Source organism: Cottoperca gobio, chromosome 7 (genome assembly GCF_900634415.1).
Source record: "Cottoperca gobio chromosome 7, fCotGob3.1, whole genome shotgun sequence".
Classification (NCBI taxonomy): domain Eukaryota; kingdom Metazoa; phylum Chordata; class Actinopteri; order Perciformes; family Bovichtidae; genus Cottoperca; species Cottoperca gobio.
The window spans coordinates 15,410,824-15,436,997 of NC_041361.1; the positions used below are offsets into that span (position 1 = coordinate 15,410,824).

The following is a 26,174-nucleotide window of genomic DNA, read 5'->3' on the forward strand; positions in this document are numbered from 1 at the left end:
GATGCAACACTCTTGTGTTGCTTGTTTGAGCTAATGACTTGTTGTCATGTATTTGGTGAATATAGTTCGACATGGAAAATTTTTGTTTTGTTTTATTATGACTAAAGATGATTGAGATAGTTTTTCTTCCAATAAACAATGACTAATTATTCCTGTTAACAGAGGACTGCTGTGTGCAAATCTTTGTGGTGGGAATGCATTTCTTCCCACCTCTCTAACTGCTTACAGACCTTTCCTTTTTTCTCTAAAAATTAAACAAACAGCAAACCTGTAAGTGATCAACTGAAATACATTTTTTAATCATATTTTTGTTCCCATATCCATTTTTGACTTTAAACTTCCTGACCAAAACATGAATTGTATCTGTAAATAAGTAGTTTCATAAGAGACTCAGGGTGGAAACATCTGAGCTGGTTGTGGGTTTGATTTCCACTGTGGATGTCATTACTGCTACATTTTCTGTGCTTGAGTTACTATAATGAATATCCTCAACAACACTTTATACAGTATACACAAGTTCACTGAACACATCTGCAAATAAACAAGATGTATGCCAGAGTCTGAGTGTGAATGAAGCAGCCAGTCGCAGTGAGACAGGAAAGGAGAACACCCTTTATCCACATGTGAGGCATCAGTTTCATCAGTCCAGAGGTATTTGGAGATTTGTTGTTGCGTCACCAAATTAACACACAAATTGACACATAGACATTGTGTTTGGAAAGAAAAAAAACATTTCCCTTCATTGGAAAAGCTTTTGACTCTGTAAAATATTTGTTTTACATGTAAGTACATGAACATTGGCACATTTTTACATTTTCATAAATTAACCATCCATCCTTGTTACTGATTAAAGACAATCTAATAAACTTTATTTTAAGAAAATTGCATGCAAAGTTGTACAAAACATACATTGCAGAAGAATATCAATAACACTGTAATGTGCTTAAACTACAAGAGTGTATATTTGTGTCTTTTTGTATGACTGTGTGTTCTTGTGCTATTGCTCTGATCTTTGACTCTGATGTGTGTACTTATATATTTGCATTCTGTTGTTTTTGTCTTCATTTATTGTGTTTGTTACACTGTATGTGTGTGTGTGTGTGTGTGTGTGTGTGTGTGTGTGTGTGTGTGTGTGTGTGTGTGTGTGTGTGTGTGTGTGTGTGTGTGTGTGTGCAGGTGAGTGTTTATGACAGACGGGACTCCCAGAAATCTGAAGCTCCCTGGATAAAGACTGTCTGACACTTCTTCATAATATCCTCCATCGTTCCTCTCAGGACTCACAAATGTGTCGCTGAGATCTCCTGTGAAACAGAAGTACAGGAGAAATAAAAAAACACAGAAGAAGAAGCAGTGAGGGTAGAAGAGACATACCAAGTGGGAGGGAGAATGGAAGATTTTCCAAATATGTTCCATATTTTTCTTTTCTCTCCAGTGGCATGAACGTCTCAGTCGAGGTTAATGAGGAGGAACAGAACAGGACTGTGAACATGTTGCCTGAAACATTGGCTCAGCATGCTGCAATCTCAGAAATAATAGTTACTCCGCACTATCTGTATTCTTGCATTCACTGTATTATGTTAAATGTTATATATAGTTTTTTTGATGTTCCTTGGATGTGCTGAAATGCTTCTGTGAAATTAGGTGAACTGGAGATGCACTATATGCCAGATCGACTTCCAAACCAACCGCTTCCTTCTGTAACACAATTTTCATGTAAAATATATTCATACAGTATGGGCTGCATATATAAATGTGTATGCATGAATACATGTGTATGTATGTGTTCCCTTGACCAACCTCATGCTTCTCTTATCATCCACTTGCTTAAAGGCTCTGTATTTTTGCATCCCTTTGTGTATGTGTGTGTGCCACTGACTCTATTTGTGTGTGTGTGTGAGTTCCCTGTCTCTCCAATGAAAAGCCTTTGCCCCTGTAAACTGTATTTCATGGATCAGTGCCACGGCTTTGTTCTCTGTCAGATTTCTCTTATGGGAGCAGAAACATAAAGTCACACACTCAACTAACAGAACAATATGAATAATGCATGAATAATATGCAGACATCCTTACAAACACAGGTATATAAATTAGATTAACACACACACACACACACACACGCACACACACACACACACACACACACACACACACACACACACACACACACACACACACACACACACACACACACACACACACTAATGCAATGCCAAAGTGTTAGCATGATTGATGGTGTGGGCTGGGATGAACTGGTATCTGTATGTATTCTGATGCATATAAGAATATGTGTTGAACTATGAATGGGAAACAAAAGGTATTTATCAAAATACATTAAAGAATATCAAAATATAATATAATTGAAATACCATTTCCACCCCCCCCCCCCATCTCACTGTGTGCAATCAATTTGCGGTCCAGGCTTCGCTGCACAGTGAAGATCAATGAACAAATTTTATTCATTGTCCCTAAAGATATTAAGAGCTTAATACATCATCCTCACACTCCAGGCTGATGAGGGAACTCAGCCATTTCCCCAGCTTGTTGTCAGTGACGAGGTGGGGTAATTTTAAAAGTGATTTATTTTTTAGATTTAACTAATTCCTGTAAAACATGTAAAACTGTTGCCACATTCACAGTTTTACATACAATTTTAGTTGCAGTAATTTGCAGTTATCGTTTACATTTACATCTCAGTTACAGTTATCAAGGAGTGGGGTTTGGTTTCAAATCAGGCAGCCATGATTTAGAATGTAAAATGTATTTGTTCTTCGTTGCAAGATAACAATAAGTTGGAAGCCTGCCTCACGCATTAGTACAATGAGCACCTCTGCTGACTGTGCAAATAAATACTTAAAGCCGCTGTGATCAATATTGGTGAGCTAAAAGGACAGTGAATATTAGACTTTGATTCATTTTAACTGTAAATGAATGATAATGTTACTCCGTGTTCGCCAAATGTGTACTGGTGCAGTTTTAAGGAAGTTTTAAGCAGCAAGAAACACCAAATTATTGTTTTTAAACCTCTGTTGCCATTAATGGCAAGTTAGAGGTCAGGCCTTTTATAACTATTTTTTAGTACTCTCACCACACTTGCTATTGGATAATACTGCAGTGTTTTGTTCGTTATTACAACAATAAATATTGTTGCCTGTAGATGGCATGTTCTCTATGGTAACTGGTCATGACGCCCATGGGTAGCATTGTATTTAGAGCATACCAAACTCAAAAATGAAGTAAGCAAATATTTATAACCCATCAATATTTTTTAAATGACCTCCTTCTGAGACTTCTGCAACATTGAGATTATCACTAAAAGTAAACTTGCACACTTCAGTACTCTATTTTCTCATGTATGATGACGTGTCTTTTTGAGTGCATGTGTGCGTACTTACTGAGTACATCAGCTCATCTTGGCTGTGTGTTCTGGCAGATTGACAGTGCAAAACGGCGTCATGGACAGTGGCAAAGAGACAGGATTTTGTCACTTTGTCATTAAAGAAACCTCCTGTCTGCAGGTTGTCCACGACACCAACTAGAAAGAGAGACAGGAAGAGTGGGAATAATGAATCCGCAGGCAGAGTCGTGTAGGATAAGTTTTGGGAAGATAGAAGGAGACAATGAGCAAGCCCGTCTGAGAGAAATACATAGAAATTAAGGATAAATAGAAACATTTGGAGTAGGAGAAATAGAAATGGACCAAAAGAAAATAAGAGACGAAGAGAGAGAGGGATAGTCCTTGTGTTAAGTGAACCTTGGTAAATTCCTGGCTGTATAAATATTCCTTGCAGTCCCTTTGCAAGCCCAAATACTCACAATAAACACTTTTTTCATTACAGGCTATCAACTGGATAGTTAGAGCTGCTTATCCTAATAAAAAAAGAATAAACTGGACGGCTCCTAGCATTGTGGTTGAAAGATTTCTTTCCCTGGAGACCCACATTTTTTCCAGCAAGTCAGACCTAAATTTGTAGGCTACTATGGAAAACTAAACATGATGAGTAGATGCTTTATTAAAGTAAAAACATAACCTAACATAGCTTTCCTTAGGGACTCAATATAATCTTCTAATGACCCACTATTGCATTTCCAGACTTAGCAAACCTGGAATAGTGTTTTCTGCAAAACGTACCAGCAATTGATTGAACTACTTCCTTCACAGAAACGTAACAATAACATCAGCAAAAGGCTGAAATAACAACTAGTGTTGTTGAATGAATTCAATTTATGTGTGGCTAAGAGGGTCTGGAACATCAATGTAAAAACACATCCCTGTGTGTGTTACAGTATGTGGGACAAAGAACTCCCAAGGGGATTTTGGTATTTTTCTGACAAAGTTTCAGGGGATCACTAACGTCTACAATGGAAGATCTACTCAAACGCATTTCAAATGTTTCTTATAATAGAAAGGCAAATGTAGTTATAGGAGAGTCAACCAACATATTAAAGTAAATTATTGTATTATTTATAGTCATATAAACAGCTGTAAAGAGTAGTACAGCTGGTACACCTGTTGGGCTCCAAGATATTTTGTTTTTACTTTTCTGTTTAATTTAAAAAAAAGAACATTTTAATTGTATTATTGTAGAGGGACTTACTTTGGCAGCCAGCAAGAACCACCTCTATACCAATTTCACCATAGTCTCTCCAGATCTGAAATAGACACAGAAGCACAAAGCAAAGGTCAGACTGGGGATCATTTCATTAGTCTAACAATTCAATTTACAGTAATTGGAGGCCTGAGGAGCTACATAATAAGGAAAGGGAGGGATGAAAGGAGTAAGGTTCAAGTTGTTGTAGAGAGAGATGAGTGAGGCAGAGTTACAGGAGTTTAAACAGGAAATAAATGTATACAGCAAAAATAAAAGGATGAGAATCAGTAATCTTGTATTTGCCTTATTCTCCTAGGGGCAGCTAATTATTATTATTATTATTATTATTATTATTATTATTATTATTATTATTATTATTATTATTATTATTATTATTATTATTATTATTATTATTATTATTATTATCATTATTAGCTATCCACGGTCTGCCAGCTTGTTTCTTAGTTGCATTTGAGATGACACAAAATATTAGATCAGACTAAATGTATATTTATAGAGCTAATGTAATGCATATACAAAGGCAGATATACAATAAGTTAAATTCTTAATATTTATAAGTTAGTCAAACCTTGATTGAATATTCCCCTCTCTGCCTTTGTATATGTGTTGTGTGTACACGTGTAAATGTGACTGGCATATTCATACACTGCGTAGCGCCTTGACTCCAACAGTATCCAGGAAGTTGACGGGGCTGAGGTCCAGGACGATGGCTCTGGGAATTGAGGGGTCGGGCTCGTCATCCATCTTAATGATGGCAATGTCCTTCTTCTCCTCCCTCTCTGGCTCCCCCTCCTGTACAGGAGAGACTCATAAGAGGTTAATCAGAGTAAAATGTTATGCTTTAGATCAGAGGTCTTCAACAGGGGATCCGCGACCCGCAGGGGGGTCGCAAAACTAGTTGATTAGACAGTCTTTCATGTAATTTTTATTCTTTTTTCCAACCAATTTTTTCTCCACAAATTTAAATGTACACATTACATGAATCCAACATATTGTAGTGAACGGATAAATGGAGGCAGAAGACGTTATCTTTCAGTCAGCAATGCACACATTCAGCGACACACAGGAGATCTCAAGCTGGGCATGAGACTAGCCTAGACCCGCTGCTATCGCTGCTGTGCCAATCACGAGGCCGCATCTTATACGCTGGCTCTATCCCCCGTGATTGGCCGAGAGCCTGTTCAGTCCCCAGCTGACTAAGATCCCAGACACAAGGACGCACGCTGCAATATTACTGAAAAGAAGATATCTTGTATTATTTGAGAATTTTTTTTTCGTTTTGTAACTTGACCAAAAAAGTCCACAAGTGAGAAACCTCAGAAACCATCGGTAAAAATGCAAGTGGTGAGCCGGCACCTGCTGCTGATGTAGCAGCTGATAAGGGTAAGCACAAACAGGAGAAGACCCGAAAATATACAAATAATTATCTGGCAGTGGCCACCCTGTACCTCGCACATGTTTAAAATAATAACATGAATATTTGAACTTGTGTATTAATTGAATAGCTTAGTATTGATCATTAAATATTTATCCGGTCATTCTCACCATGTCCACTGCATTCTTCTTGGCAGCTTTCTTCTCATTTTTCTTCTCATGTCTCTTCCTTGTGGCCTCTAGTTTCTTTTTTGCTGACAGGATCTTAGTAATGTCAATGCCAGACTAAAAGAAACAGAAAAAAACAATCACACATAGTAAATATAGTGAAGTTCACATAACTTTGCATAAGCTTGCTTACTCTTGAGGTATTCATTATTACTGCAATGTACCACACGCAAAATACACTATTCCAAATTTAAATTGCACCAATTCTTTAGAGCATGCGAGTACTTAGTTCAGCTGTGAACTATACGATCCTTTTCATCAAACATCCTACAGTAGGAATTGTTTTCAATACTTTATCTCCCCAAGAGTCTGCAATAAACTTTCTGGTTGTGTTGATGTAAATATCTTTACTCAAAACCTGAGTAATAAGGAAGGGTCTCGATATATGAATTTGCATAAATTATTGTAAGAGGAAAACATATAAATGCTATAAAGCTATTTGTAATATTGGGAGGTTAAATTCATTACAAGTCACAGGAACACAAACGTTTATCTCAGCCAGCTCAGCCAGTTCAACTAAACAAACATTGTCAATAAAAAAACAAAAACATAAACCAACGGAGCAGGTCTTTCTTGTCCATACAACTGTATGACACACAACCACAGGACTTCACAGGAAATTCATTTAAAGAAAAGTCTTACTGGGTCAACAAGCTTGGTTGCTTTGCTTGAGGGCTCTTGTCTTAAATAACATAAGTGAGCTTTCTCACACTCTAAGTTATCAGGATGGACTCACTTTTGTTAAAGCAAGAGACACATTCTAGGCTGAAATTAAACATTTTTTAACTTTAATGCTGATCATTTATATTTCTAACAATCTGTAATCCTAATTTATGGCAAATAATAAAAATATATGCATTTTACAATGTTGTACGCCAGCACAATTTGGTAAACTCAATCTGTATATTTTTTGTTTCAAATATTTGATTTGTTTAAAGCATGTAATCCACACTGTACTGACATCCACACCAATGCAATTACAACACCACATATAGCTCTAACCAAAACACTGTACTGTATGCATAACAGGCCAACAACAATTCAGTTGATAGCACAGCTCTCCATATAGTTTTAGTTGCTGGAGTAAAATCAAGTCAATTGACTTTAAAGGATAGGTTCACAAGTCTTAAAACACTCTTAATATATCTTACAAATAGCCAATAGATCTGTCTAACAGCTGAAGCCTCATCTTATCTTTTAAATACATTTTTGCACGGAAGGAGGGCTGTGGATTTTGTCCCTCATCACTTGCATTGGAATCACTTCCAGGGTCTTTTAATGGCCAGTATGAAGTACTGGAGGAATGAGTACGGCAAGTAAAACCTCAGTGTACATATGGGCACCTGACAAGTGTTTTAAGACAGACAATAATTGTGAGCCTATCCTTTATGACAAGGGAAATTCTGTTTTCATAATGGGATCAGCAAATACCAAGGCCATCAGTCAGCTGCAATATTACTGTTTATTTGTCACAAGGAGACTGTCATGAGCCCTCTCCCTGCCTGGTAACACCACTAATTGTTTTCAATTACCTCCACCTGTCTCTGCTCCACCCTCGTTAACTTACCAGCTGCACTGCATTTACTACTCATCATGCCCTGTATAGAAAGCCCTGTTTTTCAGTCCACACTTGTCAGATCATCTGCAAGCCTACATCGGAATCCTGCCTGCCTGCCTGCCTGCCTGCCTGCCTGCCTGATCTGATCTGTGATCTGTTACTCCAGCCCCGGTAAACTGACTTGCCTTCCGCCTTACGACTACGAGTTTAGAATATCCCTGAACTGTACTACTGCCGTGCCTTATTCGGTCCTGTTGTGTGTATGTGTGTTTCAATAAAACCTTGATCTCGAAATTGCGCTCCTGGGTCCTCGTCTGTCTGTCCTGACGGAGACATTCAGTAGAAATGACCTAGTGTTCACATAAAGTATTGTTCATACTAAGTGTGTAGTTTGCAAGTGTCATTTGCAATGCGTAAGGACTAACAAACAACCAGGAAATGGAATATGCCAGGAAAAAGGATGACTATCATCAGTCATCAACAGCCAATCAGATTTCCATTGCATGTTTTTTGTGAATTTTATTTCATAAATAAAATGTCTGCCTGGCAATGGCCAGTATGAAGTACTGGAGGAATGAGTACGGCAAGTAAAACCTCAGTGTACATATGGGCACCTGACAAGTGTTTTAAGACAGACAATAATTGTGAGCCTATCCTTTATGACAAGGAAAATTCTGTTTTCATAATGGGATCAGCAAATACCAAGGCCATCAGTCAGCTGCAATATTACTGTTTATTTGTCACAAGGAGACTGTCATGAGCCCTCTCCCTGCCTGGTAACACCACTAATTGTTTTCAATTACCTCCACCTGTCTCTGCTCCACCCTCGTTAACTTACCAGCTGCACTGCATTTACTACTCATCATGCCCTGTATAGAAAGCCCTGTTTTTCAGTCCACACTTGTCAGATCATCTGCAAGCCTACATCGGAAGCCTGCCTGCCTGACTCCTGATCTGTGATCTGTTACTACTACTCCAGCCCCGGTAAACCCGACTTGCCTTCCGCCTTACGACTACGAGTTTAGAATATCCCTGAACTGTACTACTGCCGTGCCTCATTCGGTCCTGTTGTGTGTGTGTGTGTGTGTGTGTGTGTGTGTTTCAATAAAACCTTGATCTCGAAATTGCGCTCCTGGGTCCTCGTCTGTCCTGACGGAGACATTCAGTAGAAATGACCTAGTGTTCACATAAAGTATTGTTCATACTAAGTGTGTAGTTTGCAAGTGTCATTTGCAATGCGTAAGGACTAACAAACAACCAGGAAATGGAATATGCCAGGAAAAAGGATGACTATCATCAGTCATCAACAGCCAATCAGATTTCCATTGCATGTTTTTTGTGAATTTTATTTCATAAATAAAATGTCTGCCTGGCAATGGCCAGTATGAAGTACTGGAGGAATGAGTACGGCAAGTAAAACCTCAGTGTACATATGGGCACCTGACAAGTGTTTTAAGACAGACAATAATTGTGAGCCTATCCTTTATGACAAGGAAAATTCTGTTTTCATAATGGGATCAGCAAACACCAAGGCCATCAGTCAGCTGCAATATTACTGTTTATTTGTCACAAGGAGACTGTCATGAGCCCTCTCCCTGCCTGGTAACACCACTAATTGTTTTCAATTACCTCCACCTGTCTCTGCTCCACCCTCGTTAACTTACCAGCTGCACTGCATTTACTACTCATCATGCCCTGTATAGAAAGCCCTGTTTTTCAGTCCACACTTGTCAGATCATCTGCAAGCCTACATCGGAAGCCTGCCTGCCTGACTCCTGATCTGTGATCTGTTACTACTACTCCAGCCCCGGTAAACCCGACTTGCCTTCCGCCTTACGACTACGAGTTTAGAATATCCCTGAACTGTACTACTGCCGTGCCTCATTCGGTCCTGTTGTGTGTGTGTGTGTGTGTGTGTGTGTGTGTGTGTTTCAATAAAACCTTGATCTCGAAATTGCGCTCCTGGGTCCTCGTCTGTCCTGACGGAGACATTCAGTAGAAATGACCTAGTGTTCACATAAAGTATTGTTCATACCAAGTGTGTAGTTTGCAAGTGTCATTTGCAATGCGTAAGGACTAACAAACAACCAGGAAATGGAATATGCCAGGAAAAAGGATGACTATCATCAGTCATCAACAGCCAATCAGATTTCCATTGCATGTTTTTTGTGAATTTTATTTCATAAATAAAATGTCTGCCTGGCAATGGCCAGTATGAAGTACTGGAGGAATGAGTACGGCAAGTAAAACCTCAGTGTACATATGGGCACCTGACAAGTGTTTTAAGACAGACAATAATTGTGAGCCTATCCTTTATGACAAGGAAAATTCTGTTTTCATAATGGGATCAGCAAACACCAAGGCCATCAGTCAGCTGCAATATTACTGTTTATTTGTCACAAGGAGACTGTCATGAGCCCTCTCCCTGCCTGGTAACACCACTAATTGTTTTCAATTACCTCCACCTGTCTCTGCTCCACCCTCGTTAACTTACCAGCTGCACTGCATTTACTACTCATCATGCCCTGTATAGAAAGCCCTGTTTTTCAGTCCACACTTGTCAGATCATCTGCAAGCCTACATCGGAAGCCTGCCTGCCTGACTCCTGATCTGTGATCTGTTACTACTACTCCAGCCCCGGTAAACCCGACTTGCCTTCCGCCTTACGACTACGAGTTTAGAATATCCCTGAACTGTACTACTGCCGTGCCTCATTCGGTCCTGTTGTGTGTGTGTGTGTGTGTGTGTGTGTGTTTCAATAAAACCTTGATCTCGAAATTGCGCTCCTGGGTCCTCGTCTGTCCTGACGGAGACATTCAGTAGAAATGACCTAGTGTTCACATAAAGTATTGTTCATACCAAGTGTGTAGTTTGCAAGTGTCATTTGCAATGCGTAAGGACTAACAAACAACCAGGAAATGGAATATGCCAGGAAAAAGGATGACTATCATCAGTCATCAACAGCCAATCAGATTTCCATTGCATGTTTTTGTGACTTTTATTTCATAAATAAAATGTCTGCCTGGCAATTGCAAAGTGGATCACAATTTGATTACAGCCATTCAAGCCTTCGTACTTCTCCAAAACAAAATTGATTGGAATTAGCATCTCAAAAGAGTTTGTAAGACATTTCAACTCATGTAATAGTATGATAGGAAAGATAATTCATACAGAAACAATGCATGATTTACCTCTAAAACCCTTTCTTGGTGCATGACATCACTAGTGTCTGCAATTACAGTATTAGTATCTCCTTATACAAGAGGAACTCTATCAGCTTTAGTCGCTGCCAGTGAGAACAAGCAGTAAATTATCCCAGATTTCCCCAGCACCCTTCACTATTTCTTGGAAAATATTCTCCAAATTTGAGTCGTCTACACGCCACTAAGACTGGTGGAGTAGAAACACTTGTGATCCAGATCCAAAAATGACCAGAATTCATCTGGTGGCAATTTCTCATCTTGTAAATAGACGTGCAGCCTCTGCCAGTCAGTAACAGTTCTATGGAGGCTTATTTGTGCGTCAAACATTAGAAAGAAAAGAGCGACCTTGCGGCTTTGACATGCTGACATTTTAATGAATGAGACGTTCTATTATCTCCCTGCCGTATTCAATCTCTCCTTTTCACCATCCTTCTATCTTTTGTCATCTTTTTTCTACCTTCCCTCAATCTGTCTTCCCATTTCTCCCAAAGAGACGTGACAGGGGAGGAGGAAGAAAGGGTGGAGGAAGGAGAATCAGGGGAGTGTTTAAACAAAAGTTTAACAGAAGAAGGGAGAGGAGAAAATAGTGGGATGACATTTTGAACAATGTCTGTCAGGGTCGTGATGTGTGAATTGGTGAAATGTCGGGTCAGTTATTAATGTGTCAGAAGTAAATGGACTGCATTTAGTAATGTTTGTTAGAGAAGAGTTAATTGCACGGAAATTGTGACTAAGGGTAGTATTGAAGTTGGTTTGTTCCTGTTTTTCTGTGTGTGTAGATGTGTTGTGTTTATATGTATGTTCATATACATTTCGGCTTGGTGTGATTGTATGTCTGATACTGGGTTTTTTTTGGGGGGTGGGGGGGTCTACATTAATATATTTATACGCATTAATTCTCCTGTGTTTGTTTGTGTTCTGGTGCGTACACTATCTTTGTGAGGAGATTTAGTCAGTCCTCACTTTGTTAAACAGCTGTTTGAGGGTTCAGACCAGGTTTTAGGGTTAAGATAAAGTCAAAGGTAGGTTAAGGTTGTGTGTGTGTGTGTGGCCTCACTTTCTTTCCAAGGGCTTCTTGGTACATCTCAGCATTGGCGAAGTATAGAGTGGCAGAGGAACGGAAGATCAAAATCCCTGGCATCCGCTTCACCTGAAGTCAATCGGTCAGTTAAATCAATTAAACAGGCTTTGAGCTAAATGCTAACATTATCATGCAAACATGCTCACAATGTCAATGCTAACATGCTGATGTTCAGCAGGTATACTGTTTAATATGTCCACCATCTTAGTGTGGTGTGTTAGCATGCTAAAATCAGCTAAATGACTTAAAGCAAACCCAAAGTACAGCTGATGTCTTTCAGGTAGTTGTTTACAAACCAAAGTTTTGACCTGATGATGGCGCTAGATGAACATTTATTACAGTTCATCCTGAGGTGGACATCAATGTATGCCAATCCATCCAACAGTTGTGACATTTCACGTAAAACCACATATGGCAATGTCATAGAAACATCAGGCGATCACCAAAATCTTGAAGATTCATAATTAGGTACCATGGATATTTATACAAACGTTTGTGGTAATTGATCTTGTAGATTTTGAGATATTTCACAGGATAAATTAACATTTTGACCAGCTGGTGGCGTAAGATGAAAAGTCAGAGGATCATCAAAGTAAGTAGCATTCATCCTCTGGGCACCAAATTTCACGGCAGTCCAATCAACAGTTGTCAACCGACCGACAGACTATCATTATCATCAGTTGAGCCACAACGTTTGTGGTGTAAAACACTGACACCATAAGCACTGTACATCTTAACTATACACAGTAAATATCCTATTGACAGGTTTTGTTTGACTGGCTTAAATAATATTGCTATACAAGAACAAAAGGTTCAACACTAGGGCTCCACCAATATTGTTTTTTCAAATTACAGCTCAGTGAGAAATTAATTATCTCTGTCTTATCTTCTTAATTGTTCAGTGTATACATTACTTTCTTATATAAAGGCAGTAATGTATCCTAGGCTTTTTCCAATAGTTGACTAAATGTTATATTCAAAATACAAAAGAGACTAATTTCTAGCTTCAAAATAAATATTGATGGAATGATTGTATCACTTCTGGCAGTGAACTCTTAATGTGAAGTTTTGCTTTACTCTTTTGAAATCTCTTTTTTCTTTTGAAATGGGCATTAATGCTACTTGAATAACAAATGATTAGATACAAATACCATGTAATGGAATAAAATAGGAATGTGATTAGCAGATCACAGTAATTGAAATGGGACTTGTTAAAAAATAAAAATAAAAGAAGTTGATAAACACTTTAAATTGTATCAATATGGAATTCAGCGTTGTTTGGGAATAGTGCATTGTGGTCTGCTTAGACAGAGTGGTACATAACTTCCATTAACACCTCTATATTTGACTCTTGTCTTTAATGTTAGGGTACAAAGCAACTCAGGGTCAGGTGTGCTTTATAAACTTCAAAGACATTCAAAGATCAACACACAGACGGTGTTTAGGCTACTGACATTAGTCTTTTTTGCATTTTTCATAAAAACTCGCTCAGATTATTATATTCTTCTCTGGACAAGTAGTCGGTCATTTAAATATAATGTGCAATACCTGATTGTAGTCCTCCAGTGGCCTGTAAATGTCAGTATCTGGGACCTGCCCCAATAAGGAGTATGTTGGTCTGGAAAACACACAAAACAAAGAAACGTTTGAACAATTTGTAACACATTGTGATTAGGTATGGTCTGCAAGAGAAGGACTAAATGAATTGTTTGTTTTGGTGATTGATAGCACACACTCTCCCAATGAACTGTGTGTGCGTTTATTAGTGTATATTTTGTGGGTGTGTGACAATGTATTCCTACAGCTGTGTCCTGAAGATGACGGTGAGCATGGAGAAACCAATGGCAGCAGCCAGCCCCAGGTCAGGGTTGAATAGCACGGTAAGTATGAAAGTGACCACCCATATCAGCTGGAGAATGAGAAAGAGAAAGAGAGTGATGATAAGTAACAACGGGTAATGAAACTCATTACACAAGAGAAGTGTTGGATCAAAATTGAATGCAACTTTGCTATTGTTAGATGGTTATCAGTAGGAGAGGAACATGACTTGTTGACAGGTTGACTTGATTGTGGCACCACAGGAATAACCATGTTGTTACCTAAATCCTCATTGCAGCCTAATCAGATTAAGCAAATTTGTCAGTCTCAGGTGTATTTCATTAGCTATATGTACTGCTGCATTCACACTGTGTCAGACTCTGCAGGATGGCAGGTACGGGAAAACCTAGCGTAAACTTGCTATTTTATTTATTATATATTTCTAACAATTTGTTAACAAGTGAAACCTGACAAACCAAACAAACAGCATATCGCTCATTTTTTAAATCCTTTTTAGTAACATATGATTTTGCTTAAATGTATCTACCAGAAAGAATGGCTTTGCAGCCATTCAGTCACTGGTTTAGACATCTCTATGGTTCTTTCCAAGAGATATCGTAGCTGTCAGAAATTCACAACATATTTAACTGTAACTTACTCCTTGAAAGCTGCATTTTCCCCCCTTGGCTGCCTATAGCTATCTGAACACAACATGCTCAATAGATTGTTGAGCTCAATACTAACATTTTATAATTAATATATATATATATATATATATATATATATATATATATATATATATATATATATATATGTGTGTGTGTGTGTGAATATTGGCATGTTAGCATAGTAATGTGTAGAACAGAACCTTGAGCTTGTTAACTTCTTAGCATGCTAAATTGCACTCATGCTAACAGGCTAACACTAACATTCAACATGTAAAGTTTACTATGTTAGCTTTAAAAAGCTGACATAATATGTTAACATGCTAACATAAATTAACCATTTCCTTGTCTAATTCTTAGCACACTCACCATGTCCACTTTGTTGCTCCTCCACAGTGCAGGGATGTCCATGAATTGCTTCATTATACCATGGAGGTTTACAAAGATGATGGCGGCCAGCACTGCCTGAAAAGTGAGTCAAATATTATAGTTTACATGGAGCACTCCACTTGTGAAAGTGAAACATGAAGTTAGTTAGTTTTAGATGAATGACATATCATTGGAATTAATTTATTACCCGTAATGTTATAATCATTTGTTTTTTAAAGAAGCCAGTGGCTTTAGTCTGAAGCTGAAGATGTATCTGCATCAGCCTTACAGCAACACAACCTTAGCTGTCGTCCATATTTTGAGGAGGAGGGCTTATCATTTTTGCAAAAACATTCACTCGGACTCATGTTTATGCTCATGCTTGTGCACAGCTGTGAACACCGACACACAGTACCTTCGGCAAATCTTCAAAGAGCGTTCCAATCCACAGCGTGATGAAAAGGATAATAATTGCTGAAAGAGCCCCAGCAACCTGCAGTGAAGAGAGAGGGAAGATGGCGGCACGATGAATGTAAATCAGAAGAGAGAGAGAGAGAGAGAGAGCAGAGGAAGAGAGGTAAAGAAGAAAAAGAAAAGATGAATGATGTAGTCGTTATAAGAGTGAATTGGTACGTGATTATGAGAGGATTCAACGCATCATCAGTCAAACCTCTTCACTCCTCTCCTCTGTAATGGGCCTTAGCTGATTAATGGTGTTGTCAGACTAAATCGTTTAGCCTCTGAGCAAATCTGTGTTTGTGTAGGTGGACTTCAACGATGTGAGTGAAAATCAATTTCCTAAGTGATTTTTAATGATGCCACTTATCAGAGTACTGTTTGTCATTCAATTTAACCTTTAAGATAGCCAAGTTTTGGAGTGAAGAGTGAAATAGTGACCTGAAAAATGATCTCATGAAACGTTGTCAAGTTTTTAAAAATAACAGGCATAAAAACCAAAAACCAATAAAACATTTTTAAATGTTGTTGAAATTATTTTCAGCCATGTGGAATAAACAAGGGAGAAGCAACACATATCATGTAAACGAAATTAAGAAAACAGATATCCCATTTTCTTTTCATCAGTAGCAAGATAATTGTAGGTAATGGCCTAATAAAAGGGTACGCTATGTTGATCATGAAAGCAGCATAACAGATATCAGATGTGTTCATTTTGTTTACATGCCAGGTGTGTTGATAATGATGTGTTAATATGTGTTGATTTAGTTTCTATGGAAAGTACTGCCAGCCTGTTATAGTACTATATAGGATACAAAATCAGCATAACATTCAGGCAGTCGTCATTTTAAAGGTGCAATGTGTAATGCTTCAAAGAAATAGGGGGCATCATTTTACCTACTATTGGGTCAATACAATCTAAATTTACATTTTAAAAAGACAACTACTGTTTTGGTTTTATGTTTCTTTACTTCTTTGTTAGTTCTCTGGGGATTTTTGTAACATAAACAAGTTTCCTTCAGTGTCTTGGTTAAGGGTTCAGTTTACTTAAATAAAAAATAAATGCAAATTCTCACTTAGCTCAAGTAGTATTGCCATGCACATTGTTATGGTGAGTTTAATTTCTGCATGGATAGTAGGAAGGGTAAGTGAGACAATATAGCGTATTTTGTGTGAAATGAGTCAAATATGCAATTCATTTTATAAAATGTAATAGTCTGAAAAAAGACCTTCTTTGCGCACTGATTTCTGAAATCATACTAAATGCCTTCTGCACAGAAAGTACTCTCACAATGTATTACTTAAAGGCACTTCAGCAGAATAATGTCCACTCATACCAACCTGTGTCTTCCCTCCTGTGCTCTCCTGAACCATGGTGCGAGACATAGAGCAGCTGATGGCGAAACACTGGAAAATTCCTCCGATGGAGTTACTTAGACCCAGGGCGATAAGTTCCTGAACCGAGAAAAACACACTATTTATCTACAAGTGATCAACCTTAAAATAGCAGTTTATTTCTGATTCCATCCATCACCTCCTTACCTGGTTGCTGTCCACCTTGTATCCATATTTCAGGGCAAAGATTCGTCCAAGTGAGATTGCGATGCCGTAGCCAACCACAGCCAGAGCAAAGGCATCCCCGATCACCTTACCAAACAGAGAGGAAGTTGGGAGAACAGGTGGCTGGAGGCTGGTAGAAATGGACAGAGTAGAATAAAGCGCTCATTACAAATATACACATTCCTTTTTCATACGTGTAAACACACATTTTTGGTGTGTGTGTTTCTCACCCTGAGGGAATAAGTCCCACCACATCCACTCCATATTTATCCTCCAAGTTAACTTGCCAGGAGATCAATGTAGCAATAACAACCTGGAGGAACAGATAATACGAGATGCGTTATTGGGTGGAAGTGTAATGGTGTTAGAGTTTATCATTGTTAGGTATTACCTGTCCATAGAGTATATTGTAAGTGCATTTACATATTCCTGTATACTCACACCAAGCAGCTCCACAGGTATAGGAACAGGTAGTTTTTTACTGAAGTATGCGTTGAGCTCCTTAGCGAGGATGAGGGCGATTATAGCGACGATACTGACAACAAGAGTACCAATGTTTGTCTGTGGAATGAGAGAGCATATCTCCAACACAGTCTGGAAATAAATAAATATAAAAAAGGTTATTTATTAAATGCTTGTATGAGGAAGTATGACAAAAATGTGTAGTACAAATAAACACTACATACGTATACAAGCATATAAAGTGTTAATTTTAGATTATTGTCCATCACTGAGAAGACTGTCAGCTCGACTGGCTAATAATCATAAGGCAGAAGCAAATATCTCAACCATGGCTTAATGTTGTGGAGATCAAAGCATGCATACACGAGGATAGAGACATTATATTTCACAGCACAAGATGCTCGATTAAGTTTTGGGTTAACATTTGACATTCTTTCACTTGCAGAAATCAGGACTGTGCAAAATCCAAAAATGTTTTGGAAATAATTATTAGTTTCTGCCTCACTTTGTAAAATAAATAAAAAGCATGTAGAGGCAAGCAGGCGTTAATGACTGTGATCTTTCTTACATATATCAATGAGAAGGATCCACTGTATCTCATAGGGTTGATGCCAAAGGTATATTTGAGCTGGGACACGATGACGTGGATGGCAGCTCCTGTGGTGTAACCACGGACAAGTGGTTCAGACAGGTAGGTCACAACAAAACCAAACTGGACTAGACCGAGCAGAATCTAAATACATAACACAGAAGAGAAAAACACATGGAGCTTCACATTAAAGTGAACACAGATACTCTCCCCCTCCCCCAGCATTTCCAAGTGATATTATTGTTGGTGCCGCTGTCGCAAAGTCAACCGTAACACTTTCCATTTTCCTCAGAGCTACCAACAACACAGGACATACTGCATTCAAACAAACAAACTGCGCAACAGAGACAATGATGATATATTTTTGTCTGTTGATTTTTATATGAACAAGAATATCAATCTACATACAGTATATCCTGAGGAACATGGCTAGCGCTCGCACCTTTTCTACTGTTCGAAGAAAGAAACAACTGAAAGAATCCCATAAAGAAGTAGATACCTTGATCTCAGAGCAATGATAAAGGCAGCAATGATAAAGGCAGAGTAGTAGTATTGTATTGAAGTATGCAGGTTTTGTTACTTACTGATCTAGATTAGTAGAAAGAAAGTTTTTTTTTTTTATCACTCTCCCTCTTTGCCTTCAAAGGTCAGTACATCTAGTTAGCAGCTCCCCTTCATGCTTTTAAAATGATCAATAATTCCATGAAACTTATTTTATAAAGGCGGAAATCTTTTGTTGACATGTACTTGCTGTCTTCAAAGAGCAATGCAAGCTTTGAGTATTTGTACAGTTTTTTATTTTATTCATTGATGTTTTCCTTGCTAACAGCATGTGCCTTTTGATTGTGATGGCAGCACGTTTGTCCAAGAAACATCAAAACCTCAAGATTATTCACAAATATTTTACTTCCAAATCAGAGAATCCAATAACTCTAATTTACCTGAAATAATCCAGACATAAAGGTGACAGCTGCGGCCACTCGGACCCTTTCTGCATCCCGGGAGATGATGTCGACTATACTGGAGTTGGTCACATTGTCATATATCATAAAGTTGGAGTCTGGGGCTAATCGCTCTGTCACCCCTCCTATCATCACACTCATTACGGCATATGTTCCTGAAGAAAGGAGACAGAGACATAAAGACACATTTTTGCTGGCCATATAACAACATATTGGATATTTTGAGACAACTGATGGGGTCCTATGTGATACATTATCTTCTGCCAAACACAGAACATTTGTAACCATTTTGGTTACAAATAGTTTTGTTTTACACCTACCAATCAGAAATTAGCTATCTAAAAAGGAGTTGTGAAGTAGGATGAGCTATTTCAGGCTGCCCTGGTTTCAGAAGTTAATCATTAACATTAATTTTCCCAGGAGCAACTCTATTCCTTGGATCGGCATGAAACTCTGCAGGATTAATCATCAGTACAAAAGATTAACAACTGTGTTAAAATATATTTGCTTCTTTGATAAAATAATAAGGTACAAGGCTGTATAAATAACAATTTTGGGTAGGAAGTTTAAATCGAAGAAAATGAAATTATGGCACTGTGTTTTGTTCATAAATTCAACATCAAAGCGTTTTAAATTTGCTGCCATTCTGAGTCACGCCTTTGACTGGTTTCTTTTCCATGGCATTGGTGGCAGAGGCTCAGGGCTATTTAGACCCACCTGCCATGCCAAACTGACTACATAACTTGATTTCTCAGGAACAAAGTAGATATGCTGTGGTGGCCACAGCATAAATGTATATGATTGTTACGCGGGAATGCAGAACCAGCTACTCCTTCCACTCCACATCTTTATAAATAATAATCTGATTAAAGTAATCAGGTTATTAGCTTAGAGAGATGCCACTGTCAACCACATCTGACAAGACCCCATTTGCTCTTTAAAGAGCAGATTAGCTGAGTTGTTTTTGAATGTTTAAACTCTTAATAAATAATATATATGTCTGAGGATTTATTTTTTAATTGTAGAGAAATACTAGATGCTTTAAAAACAAGCATGTCAAAAGTTTTGACAAATCATTTTGTAATGACTTCCCCTCTGTTCTCTCTATATTCCCTTCAAAAGAAGGGAATATAGCTTCCTAAAAGCCTTTAGCTTTAGCTAGAGATCATATACTGTACGTCGATGCTTAAAAGCGGAACCTTGTAGATTAGAGCGGACCAAAAACATATTCTTTCTCTGTCTGTTAGTAATCCTGCTATTTTTTCTATATGATACTATGCACACAACCTTCTGGTGGATTAATCCCCCCTTGTCAAAATGACGCAAATACAGTACAAACCGACAGAGATGTGCTTCGACGTGCCAAAGAGAAAGTAGATAAGGACCGGGTAGAAGGAGGAGTAAAGGCCAAAGACTGGAGGAACAGATGCTAGCAGGGCATAGGCCATACCTGCAAGATAAGCAGAGGATAAAAAGTATTCACTCAATACAGTAATAATAACAAAACAGCACAACCTGCAGATTACCATTTAAAGTATACTAATTATAACAACATCCATTATTTGATCTTTTCTACCAGTTCACCCGGAACCGTCTCTACTGAACTGATTTCCTGAACCTCCAGCCTCACCCTGCGGCAACTGCATGATTCCCACACTGATTCCAGCAATCAGGTCACCCAGGGCGTTTTCTCTGATAGAGTAACGAGGCAGCCATGATAAAACAGGAATGCTACCCAGCAGGCAGCTCTTCAACTTGGGACCAGAACACCTGAGTTTTTGTATCAGAGAGAAAGACAGAGAAAAAGAAGACACAGAGACATTTTATAAATTGTTGTAGGATATGCTTTGATATTAGCGTACATGTTGAGTTTGAACTCGAGGACACTTGGCCGATGTCACTTTGGGCAACTTTCGATGTTAACTTGTTTTTTTTATCCAACAACCAAAAAGATTAATAAACTATCTTTTATCTTTCTGTTTCCGCATGTAATCATTAAACAGTAAAATTCATAACACAATTCTTACTTGTGGAAAGACATAACTTGTTGCTTTTGGTCAGAGAAATGTTTTATTTATTTATTATTTCAAATCTAAAATGTGGACAAAAGTGCCTACTTTTCATGTATCTTCATTTACTTGCATATCGTATCTATATACATGACCAAAGACCATTTGACATGCATAGACCTAAGATAAGATAAGATAAGATAAGCCTTTATTGATCCTCAGGTGGGATATTCAGGTTTTGTAGTTGCACATAGACAGAAATAAGTACAGATAAATAGAGAAGTAAAGAAATAAGATAAGAATTAGGAGGTATACAGCTAGTATAAGAGTAGAAACCATACAAGAGCGAATAAAGACAAAGTTGTGAGTTAAAGTGACACGGTATGCTTAATAGCAGCGAGTCTAGTATATACTGTATGTAAACAGTGTACATCAGAATAATATATTCTGTGATTAAGTAATGATACTTAGGGTTGTCTGTATTAATATAGCAAAATAGAAATAAATATAGTATATGATGTGGTAAGACAGTACCACATATTAGCATAGTATAATATGATCTAATATAGAAATAATACGTAGATAAAGTAGGAATTGTTGCACACTTTGCTGAGTGTAGTATTATGTACTGAGTGAAGATTGTTCTTTTGATTAAGTTTAGGTAATTAGGGTCCAGGGGATCTAGCTTGAAATAAAACGTATAAGTAGAACACAGTGAATTTAGTACCTTATTTCTTAAGAAATCTGGTGTATAAAGACACATTTTTTTGTATTTGCTGTATGTTTTGTTTTTTCATACAAAATGAAGATATACAAGACAAATGTCTGAACTTTACCTCATCGACTTTTTGGCCTTCTCAGACAAAGATGTTTTTGAGTCTGACTTTTCTGCCATCTCATCCACTACTCCTTCGTCCAGGATCTCCCTGTGCACGCTGTAGCCCATCTGTCTCCTCTCTGCCATGGCTAAAACTGTCAACAACATAAATAAATGCAATATTTGTTTTGGCAGAAAATGTGTGAAAATGTTTTTCAATCATTACTGCACAAATGCTGCCATTGTATTTTGAACAGTGTTTCCATTTAGTGAGAGACACACAACTTTATCCATACGATCTTTATCTAAATATTGTTTTGGCCCAATAAAAGCTGTAAAAAATACAATTTGTTAGTTCCATGGCCATTCAATTCCTGATCACAAATCACTCTGGAACTGCACTGTTTGAAACTTTTGATAATAATTAACATGTGTGTTCAAGCTGTATCAGAAACATGTTTTTTTTTATGTTGAAGATATTTATTTTACTAAAAGCCCAGAACCTACTAAAGCCCTGAGATGAATCATGCAAGTTTAGTGTAGATTGTCAGAGATTTATATAATTATTTGTCTTCTATGTTGATCATTGTTATCCGTTTTTCCAGTTCTGTAAAAATAGTTTCATGTCCAGGACTATTTCTGGTCAGGGTTGTAATCAACCTAATTAAAAACAATAGTTCCTTAAATCATAGTATGGCACATCCCGCTTAATGAATAATTAATCCTCCCAGTGTGAAGTAATCCCTGGGCTTCAAATTGAATCAGCTGTAGATTTTCCCATCAGATCCAAGGGGCTCTGAGTGCTACCTAACGACGAGTCTTGTTTGCTTTTTGTTGCATCCAACAGATGACACGTCAGAGAGGATTCTCCTAGAAAATAGACAAGAAGAACAGCCTTGCATATGAATAAATATATATATTTTTAAATCCCTCTTTCTTCCCTATCGCCTCTCTCCCTCAGTTGTCTTTCTATGTTGTGGTACCACTACTGTACCTTGAGACGTTGAAGAGAAATCTAGATGAAATTGGATATGTCTGTGGAGTGAGAGGGCAAAGTTCAAAACAGTGTAATTTGTAGAGGTATGGATATTTGATCATTTACAGAGTGAGTTAGTTCACTGACTATAGTTATTTTCATCACTTTATAATTTATTGGGTCAATGAATCTATGCCAGAGAGAAAGACAGTAAGAGAAATTTGTTCGAAATTAAACCAACTTTTTCTGAATTGAAATTACAACATAGAAGAGTGAATGGGAGGGCCTGCTTAATACCTGGAAGAACAAACACTGGCTATTTTAGCAGGGCAAACAATGTGCATTCTTAAAGACACAGTGGGGCAGTTTCACAGTCAAGGTTTAATGCTAATCCTAGACTAAAATGCTTGTTTAAACTTTTCTAACTCTAAGAAACCTGCACAGACTCATTTTAAAATAGTCCTATATTTAGCTTGTTCTGGATTAAACTAAAATGGATGCAAGAGGGAGGGTTTGAGCTACTCTAGGACTAAATTGTATTTTAAAGTAATCCTTCAAGGAGGCAAGTTTAACCTCTGCTTAAGTCCAACTGTTTGTTTGTGAGGCAGCATGGACTACTTGGAATACTTAAATGAAGATGACGCAATATGGCTTGCAGACAATTTTGAGCTGACATTTTTAACATGATTAACAAGTAATAAATAATTATACTGTGTCATTTTAAAGTAAAACATTTAGCAGGGGATTTTTTTTTTAGTTCTCCCCTCTCATCTCCTCCGCTCTGTCTCTGACTGTACACCTGTGACCAAAGGTTTTGAGATGCAAACAAATATTTATTTTCACAAAGTTTGCTGCCTCAGTTTTATGATGGCAATTTGCATATACTCCAGAATGTTATGAAGAGTGATCAGATGAATTGCAATTAATTGCAAAGTCCCTATTTGCCATTCCTGATCACAAATAACTCTGGAACTGAACTGTTTGAAACTTTTGATAATAATTAACATGTGTGTTCAAGCTGTATCAGAAACATGTTTTTTTTTATGTTGAAGATATTTATTTTACTAAAAGCCCAGAACCTACTGAAGCCTTGAGATGAATCATGCAATTTTAGTGTAAATTGTCAGAGATTGATATAATTGTTTGTCTTCTATGTTGATCGTTGTTATCCGTTTTTCCAGTTCTGTAAAAATAGTTTCAAGTCCAGGACTATTTCTGGTCAGGGTTGTAATCAACCTAATTAAAAACAATAGTTCCTTAAATCATAGTATGGCACATCCCGCTTAATGAATAATTAATCCTCCCAGTGTGAAGTAATCCCTGGGCTTCAAATTGAATCTGCTGTAGATTTTTCCATCAGATCCAAGGGGCTCTGAGTGCTACCTAACGACGAGTCTTGTTTGCTTATTGTTGCATCCAATAGATGACTGTCAGGTTTTATTTTAAAATCCACGTCAGAGAGGATTCTCCTAGAAAATAGACAAGAAGAACAGCCTTGCATATAAATAAATATATATATTTTTAAATCCCTCTTTCTTCCCTATCGCCTTTCTCCCTCAGTTGTCTTTCTATGTTGTGGTACCACTACTGTACCTTGAGACGTTGAAGAGAAATCTAGATGAAATTGGATATGTTTGTGGAGTGAGAGGGCAAAGTTCAAAACAGTGTATTTTATAGAGGTATGGATATTTGATCATTTACAGAGTGAGTTAGTTCACTGACTATAGTTATTTCCTTCACTTTATAATTTATTGGGTCAATGAATCTATGCCAGAGAGAAAGAGAGTAAGAGAAATTTGTTTGAAATTAAACCAACTTTTTCTGAATTGAAATTACAACATAGAAGAGTGAATGGGAGGGCCTGCTTAATACCTGGAAGAACAAACACTGGCTATTTTAGCAGGGCAAACAATGTGCATTCTTAAAGACACAGTGGGGCGGTTTCACAGTCAAGGTTTAAGGCTAATCCTAGGCTAAAATGCTTGTTTAAACTGTTCTAACTCTAAGAAACCTGCACAGACTCATTTTAAAATAGTCCTATATTTAGCTTGTTCTGGATTAAACTAAAATGGATGCAAGAGGGAGGATTTGAGCTACTCTAGGACTAAATTGAATTTTAAAGTAATCCTTCAAGGAGGCAGGTTTAACCTCTGCTTAAGTCCAACTGTTTGTTTGTGAGGCAGCATGGACTACTTGGAATACTTAAATGAAGATGACGCAATATGGCTTGCAGACAATTTTGAGCTGACATTTTTAACATGATTAACAAGTAATAAATAATTATACTGTGTCATTTTAAAGTAAAACATTTAGCAGGGGATTTTTTTTTTAGTTCTCCCCTCTCATCTCCTCCGCTCTGTCTCTGACTGTACACCCGTGACCAAAAGTTTTGAGATGCAAACAAATATTTATTTTCACAAAGTCTGCTGCCTCAGTTTTATGATGGCAATTTGCATATACTCCAGAATATTATGAAGAGGGATCAGATGAATTGCAATGAATTGCAAAGTCCCTATTTGCCATGAAAATGAACTTAATCCCAAAGAAAACTCATTTACAATTGTTGTGAAGAAGGCTTCAGAGCACCAAAGAAAGTCCAGCAAGCACCAGGACCGTCTCCTAAAGTTGATTCAGCTGTGGGATCGGGGCAACACCAATGCAGAGATTGCTCAGGAATGGCAGCAGGCAGGTGTGAGTGCGTCTGCACGCACAGTGAGGAGAAGACTTTTGGAGGATGCCCTGGTGTCAAGAAGGGCAGCAAAGAAGCTACTTCTCTCCAAAAAAATCAGGGACATATTGATATTGTGCACAAGGTTCAGGGATTGGACTACTGAGGACTGGGGTAAAGATCGAAACCATTCTCTGCTAACAGTGTTTTAAAGGGTGTTTTCTTCCACTGCTTAAAGTTAAACATAATTGATTTCAATCGAAACAAAGACAAAGAATAGAAAAACCCAATGCAGGTTTTGTTTAGTCCACGTAAGTTGTGTTACCTGGCAAAGCCATTATCACAGATTTTGGTTATCACAAAATTGGATATCAATAAAGTACTTAATTTGAAATTAGCCTCCTAAACCAGAGTTTGTGGGTACAAGTCCCATGTGGGGTGAACAACTCTGAGCAGAGTATCGCAGCGGAAGCATGCTGGGCCCATAACCCAGAGGTCAATGGATCGAAACCATTCTCTGCTAACAGTGTTTGAAAGGGTGTTCTCTTCCACTGCTTAAAGTTCAACACAATTGATTTCAATCCAACCAAAGATAAAGAATAGAAAACCCAATGGAGGTTTTGTTTAGTCTAGGTAGGTTGTGTTTCCTGGCAAAGCCACTATCATACATTTTTGTTATCACACAATTGGATATCAATCCAGCTCTTACTTTGAAATTAGCCTCCTAAACCAGGGATTGTGGGTTCGAATCCCATCTGGGGTGATTAACT

The 26,174-nt window shown here is 37.8% G+C and overlaps 1 protein-coding gene and 1 long non-coding RNA gene across 2 annotated transcripts; one reads left to right on the top strand and one right to left on the bottom strand.

The window, feature by feature from the left end:
- Positions 1-1,205: 1,205 nt before the first annotated feature.
- slc26a6.2 (solute carrier family 26 member 6, tandem duplicate 2) lies at positions 1,206-21,907 on the bottom strand. The gene is made up of 19 exons (XM_029435082.1): positions 21,780-21,907; positions 20,565-20,704; positions 20,274-20,384; positions 18,914-19,089; positions 17,952-18,116; positions 17,363-17,515; positions 17,152-17,234; positions 16,904-17,051; positions 16,703-16,816; positions 15,321-15,398; positions 14,906-15,001; positions 13,856-13,962; positions 13,602-13,671; positions 12,030-12,122; positions 6,155-6,268; positions 5,255-5,401; positions 4,595-4,649; positions 3,392-3,531; positions 1,206-1,301 (listed from the first exon to the last, which is right to left on the bottom strand). The coding sequence occupies exons 1-19, from the start codon at positions 21,905-21,907 to the stop codon at positions 1,278-1,280; spliced, it is 2,142 nt and encodes a 713-aa protein (XP_029290942.1). The 3' UTR covers positions 1,206-1,277.
- Positions 8,696-15,966, top strand: LOC115010505 (uncharacterized). The gene is made up of 5 exons (XR_003832481.1): positions 8,696-8,753; positions 12,042-12,135; positions 13,858-13,933; positions 14,933-15,008; positions 15,298-15,966. It is a non-coding gene; the product is annotated as an uncharacterized LOC115010505 (long non-coding RNA).
- Positions 21,908-26,174: the final 4,267 nt, after the last annotated feature.